Raw genomic sequence first — 19,679 nt, forward strand, 5'->3', positions numbered from 1 at the left:
TTTTTAATGAATATTGCTGCAGTGTTCCGGAGATTTTTCTGCACACCCTCAGATTTCGCCACCTTGCACATCAGCTGACAGTTCTGAAGACCCAAGTACATCAAGATAGAGCACTACCTGGGTCTCACAAACTGATTTAAGAACTACACGTTAAGTAATAGCAAAAATCCTTTCCGCTAATATGATTTATGCAGGGAAACGGAATTTGGTTTGCATTGCTTCCAGTATGGCTTCAATGCTTTGTTACCCATCAGTCGGTCATGTTTTTCCTGTATGTGAGTATCGCTAATCTGCCTAGAGACCTTTGATTTGCATTGCGTGTGCTCCTTTTATTCTTTGTAGGTTTATACAGCTATTTTTTTAAATGTGGAACAAATATTTTGATTCATGTGTATGAAGAATGTGAATAGCTTTGTGGCTTTAAAGATAATATGAGAAGAGACGAAATCCTATGTGTTATACACTACTAGAGCAAAAGCATAAGGTGTTTCACTTTCAACAGTTCGGTGATTATGTGTTGAGGCATAGGGGAGGGAGTTCTATGCTGAAGAAAGTTTAAGTCTCCAATTAAATATATGAAAGGAGTTTGAGTGGTTACTGATTTGTGTGATTGCCAGTAGGTACACTTTTCAAATTCTACAGCTGAACTACTAAAAACTGGTAAATGTTTTGAGCAACAAACTGGATTCACAGTGACCCAACACTCTTTTTTAAAATTACAAAGCTTTTGAGATCCAAATATAAGGCATTTAGTAAAGGAAAATGCATTCTGAGGACAATTTTTGGTAACACAGCAAGTTCTTCAACTTCTCTGGGATAAATACACATAAGAAACAAAATCATTTTTGACCAGTTATTTATCTTCATGAGATTTGCCTCAAAAAGAACCATGTATCAAAATGCATTTGGATGGACTGAAAGAAAATGGAAGTTTGAATGCATTTACTGGTATAGGAAAAAAATTTCTTGTATGTTATGTAGAATCATTGAGATTTTACTTAAACAAAAGTACGATGTTAATATTTCAATTCAGTAAACGTACCAGCTTTCATACTATATTTTTTGTCCATGAATACTGGTGTCTGGATATATTACATACGTTTTACGAGAGTTGTGTCCTTGATGTAGGTAGTCTCAGCTATCATTCAAAATGAAATAATAAAATTCTCAAATCAAACACATGAATAGAAGACATTTTGCAGAAAATATTTCAGTATTTGGCTGCTATACGAAAGCAGTGCTGTTGGAGAACGTCAAATGTCACAAGAATCTTTACAGTCATTATGAACTTGTTTACAAAACAGCGGCAATTGACCATACGTTTGTGAAATTTGAATTCAGAGCTGAGGATGAGCAAAATCTCCTTAGAGATGCCACTAGCAAAATTACTGAACTTGTCTAGACTAAATGCATGTGCCATAAAACAACTTTCAGAATGAAGGCATCCAAGAAAATTTCATAGGAAGTACTACTATTATTTAAATGTGTTCTCTTATTCCGACTTCTTGGATGCAAATGAAAGTTTTTTGTAATGAGATAATTAAACAATATTTAACTTACAATATTAATCCACACTTGTATAAATGTTTAATAATTTATGTAACTAAAATTGCTTCATAAGTTGATACAGGTGGAATGATAGTGTATGTGTATTTTGGTATATTCCACCTTGCAACTCTCAAAAAAATTCGTAATTGGAAATTAAAAATTTTCACAATGAAGCTAAGAGCTGTTGTTTGACTCCAGTATTATCCAAATGCAAATAACAGTTGGGTGTATTTTCTATTAGTACGATCCTTCCACATGTTTTTCATTGTCTTAAGTTTTATTTCTTCATTTTTTTAGTGCTGTAGCACTGATATAATGTAGCAAGTGGGTCAACTAACTACATAACCCGCCCAGTTCAGTATGAGAGGATGTAGGCCTGAAGACATCAGATTCAGAAAACAATTGTTCCTGCACTATAGAAAAACACATAAATACATGTTCTCTGTAAGATGCTGCTATTTATGGGCAGCAACGATAATCCACTGATTGTGAGTCAGGATTTTTATGGTAACATAAATTCATTTTATTAATCTTTTATTTACTTAATACTAGGTATACACATGTGTCTCCATTAAATATAGCCTATCTTGCATTATAGCAACATGATCTACAAACAAGATATATAATATATATTTATATATGTATGTATATATATATTTGTGTATTTGCATGTTAGTTCTTTCAGCAGAAATATATAAACTTTTTGACAGAGATCTAAATTATTTAAATAAAAAGATAAAAACTTTCACGGTTTAATAATTATTGGTCACTATAAGAATCTGTAAACAAGTGCCATTACATTGCTTACATTTTACAGTACACTCCTGTAGTATGATAACAAGTAATTGAATTCACTGACACTTGGCACAGGAAAACACACTCATATAGCAAGAGTAAATACTTATATTTGATACACAACCTTTAATACCACTGTCTAACAATAATGCCTATCATAGTACCGTACATTCAGTTTTTTTTAGTGAATTACAAATTCTAACATTGAAAGCAGTCAGACACTGCATACTGATATGTTACTGAGCATACGAAAGGAAGTTCCATATACTGTAATAAAGTAACTATAAAAGTATTTCATTATCTGTTGATTTTAAAGTGCAGTAATATACCACTATGTCACATGTGAAACACAACTGTAACAATTTCATTACTGATATATAGTAGCTTTGGTAATTCATTCTCTTTGGATAGTTCCTAGGTTTTCAGGGGCAATAAAAACATAAACTGATCAATGTTCTGAGATTAAATTAGGCACTTCAAATAAATGCTGTGTTCAAACCACCCAGCTATCTTTTTTCGAAGCAAGTTGCTTCACTGACTTGTATATTTTTTACAGTTTGGACAGGCATAGTCATACTTAATTCACTGATGGATATATTAAACAATTCACAGTCATGTCTAACTGTAATCATTGTAAAATCATCTACAAATTAACAAAAGGAAATTGAAGTTTTAATACATCAAATGAAAATTTTATTGACTATTCAAAGAAGAAATTACTGTGGCCCTAAATACTTATGAGGCTAGCTGAAACTGTACAGTAGTTTGTTGCTGAAACAAACAAATAATGGTGAAAAATACTACAAATGTTTAAATAATAATTGCCTTAGGATAAACTAGTAGCAACATTTATTTTGCTAACAATCTGGACAAAGTGTTTCTAAATGATGTAAGCAACAGAGGAGAGTTAAAGATGAGTTACATTATTTTTATTATAGGGCACTTATAGTATGATAATAAGACAATGGACAATTTAGATGAATGGACAAATAGCAACCATCAAAGCATATATGTGAAAAGGTATAATATATCAGAATTTAGTTTCCAACATAGTGTTGCAGAATCAAACATGTGGACAGTGTTTATTTTCAATGTGTACAAGGTGTCCCAGGAGGAATGTTCAATACTCAGGGACACGACAGGAACACTGAATTGAAGTAAAAAACTTCATATGGTCTTTTGCCCTATTCTGAATGGTTAGATAGAACACGTTTTATGTACATTTGTTTTTGGGCTTTGTCACATCATGGACACTGCTGCCCACATCAGGGAATATGTAGAGACACTCAGACAAGCAGCACATCATGTTCTCCAAAGAGTGCATAAATGCATTGATGTTCATGGCGGGATATTCGATCATTTATTGTGAATTGAACAACAGCTGTAATGTGAAGTTTATGAAAATAATTAGATATCAATGTGTTAAAAAAACGAATTTTTCAATTGATTCTTCGTAAAACGCGTGTTGTAATGTTTACAAACTGTTCTATATGTGTCAATCTGACAGTGTACTGAATAATACAGAAAATCAATGATAATGTACATTACATGTGTTATATATCAGAAACCATTCGGAACAGGGCATATCTCCATATGAAACTATTTTTTGCTTCAGGTGAGTGTTCCGGTCACATCCCTCAATACTGATCATTCCTCTTGGGACACTGTAAAGAACAGGAGTAAACCATGCCATTGTACTACCTTAAATTAATAAAGTTTTCGGTGTCATGGTTTCTACTGACATAATTCTCAAATAGCAGATGTTAAGTTCTCTCCATTTCATTTAGTTTGTGCTTCGAATGCAGCAAGTTTCTTGCAACACACCACATATCAGCTTAAAAATGGTTTTTGCATTTGTTAGAAATCGCTCTTGGATGAGGGAACAATAGTGATAAAAAAGCTCTTGCAGCAATCATAATAAATCGCTGCTAAGTCAGTATGAATGTTTCAAATATATCTGTGCTCTACATAACCTATACCTTCCAATGCAAAAGCATTCTCTCTAATCATGACACTCATTTAGCAGGCAAAATATACAATTAGCTTTGCGAATGCTGTACTTTTAACACTAGATAAGCTTTCTTGCAATTCAAAGCTTATAAGGAAACTATGCAAAACAATGAAACATACTACTTCCTCATTGAATATAGACAAATATCTTTTATTGAACATTTTAGGAAGGTTCCCACAGAAAGCTTTTTGAGGTAAATGATGAGCAAAGCCATCTGCATACGATAAAAATTAGCAACCGCGTCATTTAACAGCGTTCTGAGATGCGGTGCAAGTGCAATGACGAGTGGCACTGCTCCATCATCTAACAACATTTGGTGCGCCAGTGAAGGCAGAGTATGTAGAGTTTATGCTGTTTCAGCCTGCGAACAACGCTATTCACCTACTGAGTGAAATATACTCATACAATTTGTGAAAAAGTTATCATTAAATAATGAATGTCCTGAGATACCTGGCAAACGAGGAGACTTATTTGTTGGCTGATGATGGTTCTTTCTGAGATGGAAAAGTCATCAAAATATTTAACTGACATGTTGCACATATTGAGCAAGATCTATAGCATCAGTCACGAGACACAATAAACTTTTCAGTAGAAACTGATTAAATTTTCAGTCTTGTAATACATTGTAAATTACTAATCATTATCTCTTCTTGTGTGCCAGAACTACCAATTCATTAAAGAAAACAGGCATTTAATGAGTCACTTCAGTAAGTTAATCATTCTGGCATCGGAAAATTTGTTTTTTACCACACAGAGATATATTATGTTTGTTGACTGTGTAGAAAAGTGGAAAACAGTTTTCTGAATGATATGTTAGCTGTAGGACTGATTCACATTATAACAGTAATAATGCTTTGAAAGGGAAAACGTGCTGTTTTATGGGCACCATGGAAATGTAGCTTTGGTATCACTAATTGTGTGAAAACTTGTGGTTTTCTTCCCCAGTATTTGCCATTAAGGAGTAGACCGCTTTGAAACTTTCAAAAAATCTATTTTATTAACTTAAAATGTTCTCTGGGATGTCTACTATATTGTAGTATTCAACCCAACACCATCGGAAATTCCGATATCGAATTAGAAGGCGATTTATGAAAAAATGTCTCCGAAAACTATTCACAGTGGTAAAACAGTAATCGTAACAGACATTACGGAAGCTACGAATGTGCTCGAACGTGAGATCGGACCGACCTGTTACAATTTCCTCACAAAAGTGGACGAAAAGAGTATCGAGTGACCAGAACAGCGGGTGACAGAAGCTGCAATAAGAAGCTCGCAGGAATACCACGGTCATGAAGATGGCGCAAGGGGACCTCCTTTTGTATCTGTAAGAACTGCTGTATGTGACAGGGGTCGCTGACTAGCGATATGTTTAACTAAAAAAACATACAACACAAAACTTCAAACGAGTTTTTCTCAAAACCGTATGTTTCAAATTGGCAGGAAACGTAACTTGAGAACGGTACATAACATTTTGATCGGAATTTCATGCAAGCATTCTAAATTGAATTCTCTGTCAGCATACATAGCCGTTTCGCGATATCTTCTAAAGTCTATTAGCAATGCACGCTTTTATCTGTATTTTGTGGGCGAAGAAAATGACATTTGTTTCAACACATCACGAATGCTTGCTGATGATCAGTGGTCCGGCTACAAAGGGTCCTTATACCTTGTTACGTAGAGCGCCCGATCTCGGAAAAAAAACTGCTTAGAGACAAAATTGTAATCCATAAAGCTATATCATCAAATTTGGTCTCGCTTTTTATTTTACTCGAAAAAAATCACGAAAATCATCTACTTCTCATGCCATCAAAGAGGGCAGCCCCTTAATTGAACACGGACAATAAGGAATAATAGCATACAGGGAAAATGTTGCATGTCAGGGATGATAAAGGTTTAAGCAAATGTATTCACTGACTTAAACCAAAATATGTACCTGAGAGTATCACCAGTTTTAATACGGTACGGAGCGACCTAGATTTTCGGCAGCAATTCTGCGCTAGCTCGATCAAATCCGATCGTACACTCACGTTTTTTCTATTTCGTACACACAAATAAAATAGTTTTCTGCGTCAATAGCTTAGGATAACTTTTTCATCCTACTGAAAATCGTACACTACACAGGTCGACTACGAGGATAAGTCGAAGCTGGTCCCGTTTACGGAATTTTCGAGACCGACTGGCCTGTACGATTCTGTTACCGCGGAAAAAAATAGCTCCGATAGAACAAGTTTTTACGCAAAAGTAACTTCGTAGGCCAGTGGAAGCATAACTTCAGATTTTTAATTCGCACGCTTTGAGATAATATAGACAGAAGCAGGTAGTCTCTAAAAGTGTAAAGTATTCTAAAATCTCTATTTAGTGGTGGCAGCTAACTTTCTACTTGCACGCGGAGATTTTTTTATTTGCTTTTGAGCAGTTTGGAAACGAGGTTACACACACAGAAAGTGACACAACATCGAACCTGTCTAATATTTTATAATGTTTCTTTTTCTTCAGTTTAGGTATATGTGAAGCGAGAGTTTCTGACGACGTCTAATAACAGATACAGAGTTCCTGGAATGTAAAGATGTAAAGATTCCGTCTGTCGTATTAGAAGAGAGAGAGCAGTAGTAAGGATGAAGAGTCTCAGCGGGCAGGTTGTGGCGGTCAGTGCGTGGTGACGCAGTGGCCGTTGAAGCAGCAGAGGATGGAGTGCAGCGAGACGCGCTGCTCGCTGGCGCCGGCGCCGCCGCCGCTGGCGCCGCCGCCGGCCGCCGGCCGCAGCTCCGAGCCTCAGGACGGGTCGGCGCCGCAGTGCTCGATCAGGTCCTCCTCGCGCTTGCTGCTGCTCGCGCCCCCCTCCGCCCCCGCCGGCTGCTCCACCTCCACCTCCCCGCTGGAGTCAGCTGCCGCGGCTGCGGCTGCGGCCCGCGACTCGCTCGACGGGTGCACCAGCATAAACGGCAGCTTCAGCGCCAGCTCTCCGCCCATGGCACCCAGCAGAAGTTTCACCTGTTTCAAGAAAGTCCGAATCACATTCGTTTCGGGTACAGTCCGAACAGTGTGGAATAATGAAACAGCAGAGCACCGTTACTACCTTTCGTCAGGTTACTCTTTTTTTTTATTTTTAAGTTTAAATTGGGACTGCCGTACCACTAAAACAGACCTGAGAGTTTTTCCTTCCTTTTGCTTCGCTAATACACTGTCTGACAGAAAAAGTGAATCACCCAGAAGACACGGTCGGATGTGTATGTAACTCCAGACACGCGTACACCTCAGGCAGGTATGTAAATGATTCGAGCTGCAGTTCTCTGTGATAGGTAGAACATCCACCAACACGCATTAGCGTGTTGGTATTAAGAGTTGTGACCGTACTCGGTAGCGTATATACGAGGCGCGAACAGTATTAGATGCCGAGTGATCGCTGTGAAGGACACGGAGATGCCACTTATTCGTGTGAGACAGTGTTATCGGCACCGGACAGAGTTTGAAAGCGGCCTCGTCGTGGGTCTCCATTTGGCTGGCTGGTTGAAGCGTGCAATATCCGCTTTTGTGGGACATTCTGACGAATTAGAGGCCCGATTTTGGACTAGACGGTAGCGTCAAGGGAGGCACACTCGTACTCAAAATCTCCAGATGATCGCGTCTGGCCACCAAAAGGGAGGATCAGTATGTTGTGCACCAAACACATTGTACCCCCTTCACATTTACTCCTGCCTTCCGAGCAGAAGTAATGGATTATACGAATGCGGGGCGTCTGTTCTTTCAACGATGTCCGAAACAACAGACACCACGCGAAATCCACAGCAGTGAAACGTATTATGTGAACCGAATATGGATGCGGGCGAAAAGAAAGGAAAGGGAGGGTACTAATGATATAAGCTGCATTGGAACTTCGTGCAAAACCAGCGGCAATGAGTGAAAATGTGTGCCACACCGAGACACGACCCAGGAGTCTCCTGCTTACTAGGCAACTGCGTTAACCACTGCGCCACCCGGACACAATGTTCGCTGCAAATACAAGGACTATGCAAGCTACGCGGCCGACTCACCCCCCCCCCCCCCCCGCCCCACCCACACCTTCCTAGCGCCACCTATCCACAGTCCCCGTCCATCTTCTCCGTGCTCTATAATTTTAGATTCAAACTGGAGGTAGAAAGAAATGTGCATCTCCGAAAGAACAGACACCAATGAATCCACAACCTTCATTGAGGATGTACATTAATGGTCGATCTCCAGCGGGAATCTAAAATTACCGAGCACGGAGGACGTGAACGGGGTGGCTCATAGATGGCGTTAGGTGGGAGTGTGAGATGGCCGGGGAGCGTGCCTACATATTCCTCGTATGTCATAAGAACTGTGTCCGCGTGACGCAGTGGTTCACGGAAATGCATTGTAAGCGGGAGATCCTGGATTCGAGTCCCGGTCCACCACACATTTTCACTCGTCGCCGCTGATTCAGCACAAAGTCCTGATGTAGCTGATGTCATTACTTCCTTCCCTTTTATTTCCTTTCTCCACCATCCACCTTCAATTTACATGAAAGATAATGGACTCGCTGCAGCGTTCTGTGGCGTAGTAGCAGAAGCCGGACCTGGAAACTATCATTACACGCTTGTAACGCCGTTAACACCACAACACAAGTGGTTGCATTTTCAGTGGTGCTGTGGCCGGAAACGTGGACAGCTGATGAATGGTGTCGCATTATATTCGGCAATCAATAACTGGTGTGTACTACCCTGGATGACCAACGTCGGTGAATCTGGCCCGACCTGGCGAGAGGTCCCATTCGTCTAATGTTTAGGATAGCTACACCCGCAATACGCCTGGCGTCACGCTGTTGGGAGCCATTGGGTATGACTTCTGGTCACGACTGCGAACTTTGACTGTAAAATGGTACGCCACGGACATCCTGTGTTACGTTTCATGTGACTGTATCGTGATGCCATATTTCAACAGGACAATGCTCGTTTCTGCGTGCTGTCGTGTATTCCCGTTTCCAGCAATATCCTCAGGACTGTCCCCAACACAACAATGCGGGACCGGCCCGGACGTCTCAGTATATCGAGAACCAGCTACAACAGTTGCACGTTTTTGGCCTTAGTAGAGGACACGACGGATTCATAGCACTCTTTCCAACTGAAACGGTACACGCATCCCGGCAAAATGTGGTGCAACGACACAACGATAAGTAGTTTTCTACTGCCCAGTTCTTCGTAAATTTAACGTGATTCCGAAATCACCGAAATAACATTACGTACCATCTCATCTTGTGAAGTTCCATTTCGTTCTTCCTCCTCTTCTGAGTGCTTCACCTTTTTGGCAGACAACGTCCTTTTGTTGTGTTTCTTATGCTCACTAGATCCACAGATGATGAAAAGATTTAAACAGTGTATAGTTAAATATCAGAAATTATTCACAGGAAACACAAGGAGGACGTGAACTGGAGGAAAGAAAGGAAAAGAGAATCCACATAATAAGCACATTGCATCGACAGCAATTTAATCATTGCTAACTCTTGATTTTAGAATCGTGAAAGAAGACTGTATACGTCGAAGAGACTTGGAGAATTGAGAAGGCAAAGAAAAATAATATAAAATAATATAAAAAGAAAAATAATAATAATATTTTAACGTCCAATATAATAGTAAATGTTAGGAAGATTTTTAGGAGGTATTTGCCGCGAGTACATACATGTAGCCTACTTAAGTGATACCTGGATAGTAACCAGTTTAGACGAGAAGGGAATAGAAGATTTTGGTCTTATATAAAAATGCTGAAGATTAGATGGGTAAATCATAACGAATATGGAGGTACTGAATCGAATAAGGGGGAAAGAAAAACGATGAGAAAAGTTGATTAAACGAAGTGATCAGTTAATAGGACCATCATCAGGCATCTAAGAGTAATTAATTTGGTAACGGAGGAAATTTTGTTCGGTAAGAATTAGAGAGTGGAACCAAAGTATGACTACAGAAAGTGAATTGAAATGAATGTACGTTACACTAATTATGCAGAGATAAAGAGGGTTCAAAAATGGTTCAAATGGCTCTGAGCACTATGGGACTCAACTGCTGAGGTCATAAGTCCCCTAGAACTTAGAACTACTTAAACCTAACTAACCTAAGGACAACACACACATCCATTCCCGACGCAGGATTCGAACCTGCGACCGTAGCGGTCGCGCGGTTCCAGACTGTAGCGCCAGAACCGCTCGGCCACCAGCGGCCGGCGATAAAGAGGGTTGCGCAAGATAGACTAGCGTGGAGAGCTGCATCGAAACATTTTGCAGACTGAAGACGACGGCGACGACGACGACAACGACAATATATTTTTTTTAAAATTAGTCTTTTCCACTAGCAACAATGAAGCACGTGCACTCTGTCTATGCATTACTAGATTTAAATTACCGCGTATACGTAGATAAACTAATAAATATACAGGATGAACATGAATTCCACAGACAAAATTCTGGCTTTATTCTGGGATATTTCGTGAGTATCTGGTACCAAGGACTCGTGGTCTCCGGTCTGTTGTTACAGAGTAGTAATTTAATTATCATTTATTCGGTTAGTTAACCCAGTCACTTTTGATTCTATGGAAATACATCCAAAACAGTGAAGACGCCTGCAATATGCAGTCACAAAATGTACGAAACAGGTGACAGAGTAATGCAACTCTCCACCTTCAATACAGTGAAAACGCCGGCCATATGCAATCACCAAATGTACCAAACAAATCACAGGGTAATACAACTCTCAAACGCAAAAGCAGTGTGATGTGTTTTCCATCGCCACAGTAACAGCTCAGTATAGCGTCGTTATACCACTCCGCTACTGCAATCAGTGAACCCGAGCAAGAGGTGAATGTCGACCAACTTCCCACGAGTAAACCAGTCCATACTGCTGAGTATTGCTGGTGACGTAATGGAAAAGCAGATCCGAGACAGAACCGAGCAGTACCGTGTGCAAGTTTGATGGCGAAGAGTAAAGCGAACAGAACAAGTTTGTCCTGCAAGAACACAACGCATATCGTCAATATATACACTGTTCTCCAGATATTTCAAGTGCAGTGCAGATACAAAGATAGGTAGGGTGATCAAAGGGATTGAATTAGTCTGAACCACGAGTCCCTTGTACCAAAATACTCAGAAAATTTGTCTGAATAAATTTCGAAATTTTGTCGGTGGAGTTCGGGTTTGTTCTTTAAGTATGTAACAAAACATAGCATCGTACCACTGAGTGATAATTTCATTTATTTTCTATCTCGTTCTCCTTGTGTTACCAGTTATTCAAAATAAGTGTTGGCAGTGTGTCACGTATTAAATACAGTTGGTTTTCGAATTTTTGCAACACAGATTACACACTGGTTATTCCTCGGAAATTGTGAGTTTACATAGCAGAAATCTTCATTATTTACGTTCTATGGTTGTCTTGGTTACAATATTATAGTTATGAAAGTGTCAGAATGAGATAGAATTTTTTTTAAAACACCACCTCGCACATTTTGATCACTTGAGCAGCAGACCTGTATCATTATTAAGCACTACCACTTGGAAAATGTCAGTAATGAACACCTATCTCTTCTCTAAGCAACGTCTTTGAGGTACTATTTTTAAGTATTCTTACTAAGATGATGTAACTACTCTATATTTCTTGTCATTCAAATCTTTAAGCGAAAATGAACTTAAAGCAATGAATTAGAAACGTGGTTAATAGAAATGACCCTACAAAACTGCGAAAAAATAAGGCTGAAATGATTATACAGGGTGAGTCACCTAACATTACCGCTGGATATATTTCGTAAACCACATCAAATACTGACGAATCGATTCCACAGACCGAACGTGAGGAGAGGGGCTAGTGTAATTGGTTAACACAAACCATACAAAAATGCACGGAAGTATGTTTTTTAACACAAACCTACGTTTTTTTAAATGGAACCACGTTAGTTTTGTTAGCACATCTGAACATATAAACAAATATGTAATCAGTGCCGTTTGTTGCATTGTAAAATGTTAATTACATCCGGAGATATTGTAACCTAAAGTTGACGCTTGAGTACCACTCCTCCGCTGTTCGATCGTGTGTATCGGAGAGCACCGAATTACGTAGGGATCCAAAGGGAACGGTGATGGACCTTCCGTACAGAAGAGACTGGAACAGTACATTACGTCCACATGCTAACACCTTTTTATTGGTCTTTTTCACTGACGCACATGTACATTACCATGAGGGGTGAGGTACACGTACACACGTGGTTTCCGTTTTCAATTACGGAGTGGAATAGAGTGTGTCCCGACATGTAAGGCCAATAGATTTTCAAAGTGATGGCCATCATTTGCTGCACACAATTGCAATCTCTGGCGTAATGAATGTCGTACACTCCGCAGTACATCTGGTGTAATGTCGCCGCAGGCTGCCACAATACGTTGTTTCATATCCTCTGGGGTTGTAGGCACATCACGGTACAAATTCTCCTTTAACGTACCCCACAGAAAGAAGTCCAGAGGTGTAAGATCAGGAGAACGGGCTGGCCAATTTATGCGTCCTCCACGTCCTATGAAACGCCCGTCGAACATCCTGTCAAGGGTCAGCCTAGTGTTAATTGCGGAATGTGCAGGTGCACCATCATGCTGATACCACATACGTCGACGCGTTTGCAGTGGGACATTTTCGAGCAACGTTGGCAGATCGTTCTGTAGAAACGCGATGTATGTTGCAGCTGTTTGGGCCCCTGCAATGAACTGAGGACCACTGAGGTGGTCGCCAATGATTCCGCACCATACATTTACAGCACACGGTCGCAGTCGCTCTACCTGTCTGAGCCAGCGAGGATTGTCCACGGACCAGTAATGCATGTTCCGTAGATTAACTGCCCCGTGGTTTGTGAAACCCGCTTCATCGGTAAACAGGTAGAACTGCAACGCATTCTCTGTTAACGCCCATTGACAGAATTGCTGTCGATGATTAAAGTCATCATCATGTAATTGCTGATGTAGCGACACATGCAACGGAAGAAAGCGGTGACGATGCAGTATGCGCATGACACTACTTTGACTCAGTCCACCGGCTCTCGCAATGTCCCATGTACTCATGTGTGGGTTCATGGCAACAGCAAAAAAAAAAAAAAAAAAAAAAAATAAATAAATAAATAAATAAATAAATAAATAATGGCTCTGAGCACTATGTGACTTAACATCTTAGGTCATCAGTCCCCTAGAACTTAGAACTACTTAAACCTAACTAACCTAAGGACATCACACACATCCATGCCCGAGGCAGGATTCGAACCTGCGACCGTAGCAGTCCCGCGGTTCCGGACTGCAGCGCCTAGAACCGCATGACCACCGCGGCCGGCCCTGGCAACAGCAACTAACACACCAACTGCACCCGCTTCTCCTGTGACGGGCCTGTTACGGACCCGTTTGCGTGCTACGACCATACATGTTGCATACAGTTAGCGGTAGATGTTTTGCAATGTGCGGCACGTTGTATGCTGTCTGTCCGGGTACCGTTCTGCATACACCCTGCAGGCTTCAGCTGCATTTCGTCGACACTCGCCATAGATGAGTATCATCTCCGCCTTTTCAGAGTTCGAATACACTATAGTCACAGTTCCTACAACACTACACTATCACGTCTGGTAACACTGTGTACTACAGTTGGTCTGCGTGCGGAGACGAATGCAGAATAACAATAGCAGCAAGCGCTACATGCGGACACTGCGACAGCTAGACCAAACCACAACAGTGCACTACAGCCACACTCGTAAACACGGTCGTCATCGTAAACATGTCCCTGCAGATGCTGCTCGCCGACCGTGGCCCGTGTTTGTTACAACACGCAACTGAACGTCGGAGGTTTCAAGCGTCAACTTTAGGTTACAATATGTCCGGATGTAATTAACATTTTACAATGCAACAAACGGCACTGATTACGTATTTGTTTATATGATCAGATGTGCTAACAAAACTAACGTGGTTCCATTTAAAAAAACGTAGGTTTGTGTTAAAAAACATAGTTCCGTGCATTTTTGTATGGTTTGTATTAAACAATTACACTAGCCCCTCTCCTCACGTTCGGTCTATGGCATCGGTTCGTCGGTATTTGATGTGGTTTACGAAATATATCCAGCGGTAACGTTAGGTGACTCACCCTGTATACCATCACACGAAAGTAATAATTGCGCCCTGCGTGACTTAAATGAAACTTTAAGATTATTGTACAGAAATATGTGGAAGAAAGAAGTGTTTCTTGATAGAATCATGTGAGGTTTCTGAACGACAGGCACAACAGAAATATTACGTCATAAAAAAAACCTTTGTCTAAAAAATATCGATTGCGGGTGTATGAGCTCGTCCTCCATTATTTGCTTCTGTTATTTTCTACTCTTCTCTTGCAAAATTTAGGTGCAAGGAACAGAGATAAAAAGTAGTAGCAGCCTTCTTACTTAAATGGCAACTAATTGAATAACTGCAATAAGGTAAACGTATTATGGTTAAATTTTGATAAGACTTAATATATTAAGTTCAGTACTCGTCACAGATTGTCTGATGCTATAAAAACTATCGATTCAAACAATAAAAATTAGGAATAAGACACGTTAAACTTTCTGGAATGCAGACGGACCACGGCCTTAAATAAAAATCCACGTCCTACAGTTAGTGGAGTGTCTTAGTTCAGCTACATATGCAGTATGTGTGATTTTTGCTGCAGGCGGTTTAAAACGGACGAAACTAGGTTGCTTTACATATTTACATTTCATAATGAGTCAATCAATAAATTATTTTTTTAGGAAAATCATCTGGTAGGGACAGTATTTTCAGAATACATAAACGTGGCGTAAGAATTCTATCTGGTGTCTTAGAATATCCTGCGGAGACCTCTCGAAAATCTTGTAATTTCGGCAACTGTTTCACGTTACTCACATTCAATGACGTATTTTGTCCTGAACAGTATTTCTCTTTTCTAATGAAATTTGTACAAAGTATGAATATGGTACTAGGAACAAAATCACCTTCTACAAAGACTTCAAGGACCACCTAACACTAGTATATAAAGTAGCCAAATTACTGGACACACGTGAATTCAAAAACATGCCATAGCATATGAAATGTCTTGTGAGTAACATATTAGTGGAGTTTAAGACTGATTGTAGACCTTTCTGCTAGGAAACTCCTTCGAGTTCATTTAAGAAGTTAATCTTTTGTTTTAATATTAGCACTGCAGTACAATAGTATTTCACAATGCTAAGTCATTCCATTGCATTGCAAACGAAAATGAATATTTCTGGATTTTTTCCAGAATATTGCGGCCTCTTTTTGCGGACTTGAAAACATTAATTCCTCCTTTCGAAGAGTCATAGAAAGTCACGTACATTCGTAACAGATTCCAATCTGGACTCAAATGTAGATTTCCAGCTTTCAGGTGTCGTGCGCCTAACTTTAACCAGTGACTGTGGTTTCTTTAAACGTATTATGCGCTGTAGAGAGAATGAGCTTTCAGATGTAGCTACGTCGTTTTCCATCATACCCCTTATATAGATGTACCAGTTTGGAATGTCAATCGCAAAATATCCCCGTACCGAACATAGAAGAGCTGGTTTGGGAACTCACTGGCCACGAAGCTTGTGATGTCCATAAATACGGTAGACGTAGAGAGCCAGCAGTAGTAGTCTGCAAGTGGAAATTCCTGTTATTATTAATCTTATGGGTATCCATTGGAAAGACATGTGGCTACTTTAGCCATTCTACTATCCTTCTACGACAGTAATCTCGAAGGTTATGTAATAAAATGTCGAGGATGTGGAAGTCTGTGAAGTGCGCAAACACTGAAGGCCACCGTAAGTTGCCCAATGCATCTGCAGTGTCAATAATTATTGCAACTGTATTTTTGATGATCTTATTATTGACTACTCTGAGTTCCTGTTTTACGCCATCATTAGTGGAAAGCTACTTCTTAAAACCAAACTGCCATTTCTATGTTCACAGAGACCTGTGACAACGGTCATTCAGAAGACGGTCATCTGTATCATCCATCGACCTACAGGCCTTACAATACTCTTGTCCTTTTGGTCCCCACTTACTGAGTTCCAATTCATGACTAGCTTTCAAGATTTATAAAGTTACGGAACCCTTACCAGTTTTAGAGAACCATTGAATAGTTGCGCAAGAAAGTGAATAACCGGTGGCACCCTTACCAGTCTTAGAGAATCATTGAATAGTTGCGCAAGAAAGTGAATAACCGGTGGCACTATTTCGTGTAAAACTTCGGGATGAATAGCATCAGAGAGAGAGTGACTTTAGTTTGCTAACGCCTCCTTAATCTCCCGTTAAGTAAGGAAGGAAGTGCTTGCAAGTGTTTTATAAATATTTGCGGCATTTACTGTTAGTCTACATTGCTGTGGCTTGTCTCTGCTATGTACACCAAAAGCGAGTTCCTCTTCCAGGGCTTGGAGGCCTAAGTGATATCAACGATTCGCTATGTCATCCTCTGCCATGTGGTGTCTTTTGGAGGCATGTGGTCAGCACACCGCTCTCCTGCTCGTTTTACCGACTTCCCAGATCTCGGAGCCCGTTCTTCTGATTTAAATAGTTAATCAGTTGGCTTCACGAGGCTGGTTGCAGCAGATAATTGTCTCTCAACCGAGGGAAAATCCTTGGCATTACGGAGAATGAACTCCTGTCCTCCGCACGGGAGCCATCTATGCTGACCATTCAGCGACGGAGACTGACGCCACGTACACTGTCTGACAGAAAAATGAAGCATGCAGAAGAGATGATTGGAAGTCAATGTAACTTACACATCATACACCGGTTGTAAACGATTTATAATCGCAATTCTTTGTGACAGGTAGTATGGCAACCTGTGTGCGTGGTTGTTGTTCGTGTTTAGCGCTGTTACCAAGATTGATAGGTTATATAAGGGGCAAGAACAGAGTCAGATGTTGAGTGATCAATGTGAAGGGAGCGGGGATGCTGAGTAATCGTGCAACGCAGCGTTATCAGCACCAGACAGAGCTCGAAAGGGCCCTCATTGTGGGTCTCCATTCGGCCGACTGGTAGGATCGTGCAATATCCAGGTATCTCGGACATGTGGATGTGAATACAGGCATACTCGTCGTAAGGGTTTCGGTCGACCACGACTGCCCACCACAAGGGAGGATCGCCGTATTGTGTACCAAGCACACTGTAACCATTTCACGTCTGCGCCTGCCATCCGAGAACAAGTTACGGATTCCTGGCAACATTCTATATCACCCCGCACCATTGGTCGGATACTAGCAGCCGGACTTGGGGAATTACCATCCCATACGTAGGTTGCCGTTAACACCACAACACAAACGACTTCGTTTCTAGTGGTGCCTTGACCACGAAGAGTGGGCTGTTGATGAAGAGGATCGGCAATGAATCGCATTTCTGCACTACCCCAGATGACCGTCGTCGGCGGCGATATGGGAAGCCGTCTTATTCTTACAATGTTTTGGGAAGCACAGCAGTGTTATTCCTAGCTCCACGGTGTGGGAAACCAAAGGGTATGACTACACGTCACAACTGGTAGTGATTAAGGGAACTCTAACAGCAGAACTGTAAGTCACGGACATCCTCCGTTATCATGTGTTACCCCTCACGCGACACGTGCTCATCGACACATGGCACCTGTCTCTATCGACAGTCTATGTTAGTTTGAGGTGCTGCCGTGACCAGCAAGTTCCCCAGATCTGTCCCCAATTGAACATGTGTGGGACCAGCTGTGGCTTAAGCTACGCCCCAGTGCCAATATCCAGGACATCGAGGACGTGTAAGCCAGCTTGCTAGAGAAGAGGACACGACGGCTCTATGGCACAGAATCAGCACATGCATCCAGGACAGAGGGGGTGCATCATCATACTGATAAGCTGACTCATTCTACAAAGTTCTTTGCAAATCTGATTAGCTTTTGTAATCACTGAAATAAAATCACACACCCCATCAATCCGTGAAGTTTTATATAGTTTCCTCCTCCCCTTCTGGATGCTTCCCTTTTTTGTCTGGCAGTGTACATCGTCAGGGAAGATCTCACCTTAATTGTATGTGTGTGAATTTCTAAGGGATCAAACTGCTTAAGTCATCGGTCCCTAGACTTACACACTACTTAAACTAATTTAAACTAAATTATGCTAAGAACAACACACACACACCCATGCCCGGGGGAGGACTCGAACCTCCGGGTGCAGGGGCCCCGCAGTCAGTGATATGGCGCCTCTAACCGAGCGGCCACTCACCTAACAGAAACTCTGTCGCTTCATTCCATTCGCCCAGTCGGAGGTTCGAGTCCTCCCTCGGGCATAGGTGTGTGTGCCCGCCGGTCGATGCTTAGAAAAACACGCTACAGCGTAAGGACATACGAAGATAATTTTTTGGTTTCTCAACCTCCCATTGGTCATGAAATGGCAATCACAGTGAAAATATTTTTTTTTTTATTTGAAACATTAAGCTGTATCTCCCAGCTACTTCACTACGTGGTTGCCCCTCCGACTTACACTTTTGTCCTAGCGTTGTACAAATTTTCCGATGCCGTCGCCATAGAAAGAAATTGCCCGTGCTTTCTCCCAATTCCGTACGTTGTTCTACAGCTGGTTTTCTGTTCCAAAACGCTGTCATTGCCAGTGTTTCATGTGTGCAAAGATATGAAAATCAGAGGGACCCAGGTACGGGCTGTATGATGGGTGATGAAACACACTTCACACATGGCAAGAGACTCTACTCCCCTAAGCACCTCGGAGTGCTTTATGTGCACTCGGAACTGAAGAGTGCGACGTGACGCGATAGAGGGGCAGAGTAGAGACACAGCGCACACATTTGCAGAAGGCTTCATCGGCTTTTCACTGCGGTTTTAATTTCGCGAGCGATCGGAAGTTGGGAGAAAAGGCTCTCGTAGCTTGATATCGAAGAACGGTTGCGCTTTAAACCGTCTGAACAAATAGCTCCTTCATAATAGACTAGTGGGGGATCACTTGTTGTAGCCTATGAGATGGCAGTGTAGCGAGGGCAATTGGTCCAAAGACGGACGTACGGCGGTAAGAGCGGTCATATGGCCGCTAGTTTCCAGTCTAGAGTATTTTGCCGTAACAGCTGGCATTGAATTTATTTAAATAATATTTGGAGTATCAACAATTTACAAACGTTTCTGTGAGAGATTATGTTGGCATTAGGAAACTGAGGCTTTCTAAAATCATAATCTGCAGACTGATTTATACCACTGCAGACTGAAGAAATTTTGGATTAAAATTAAAGTTATAAATCTATAAAAATTTTTCATTGAAGTTATTTACAGTACATCACTTTTGCCGAAGTAGTTTGTAT

The 19,679-nt window shown here is 41.0% G+C and overlaps 1 protein-coding gene across 1 annotated transcript in view; it reads right to left on the bottom strand.

Annotated features, from left to right (window-relative positions):
- Nucleotides 1–7,126: 7,126 nt before the first annotated feature.
- LOC126249516 (uncharacterized) overlaps nucleotides 7,127–19,679 on the bottom strand; it is an 84,679-nt gene continuing 72,126 nt past the window's right edge. The window contains exon 3 of the mRNA XM_049951168.1: nucleotides 7,127–7,345. Coding sequence (XP_049807125.1) covers nucleotides 7,127–7,345 — 219 coding nt within the window. The remainder of the gene's footprint in view (nucleotides 7,346–19,679) is intronic.

Source organism: Schistocerca nitens, chromosome 3, assembly GCF_023898315.1.
Source record: "Schistocerca nitens isolate TAMUIC-IGC-003100 chromosome 3, iqSchNite1.1, whole genome shotgun sequence".
Lineage (NCBI taxonomy): Eukaryota > Metazoa > Arthropoda > Insecta > Orthoptera > Acrididae > Schistocerca > Schistocerca nitens.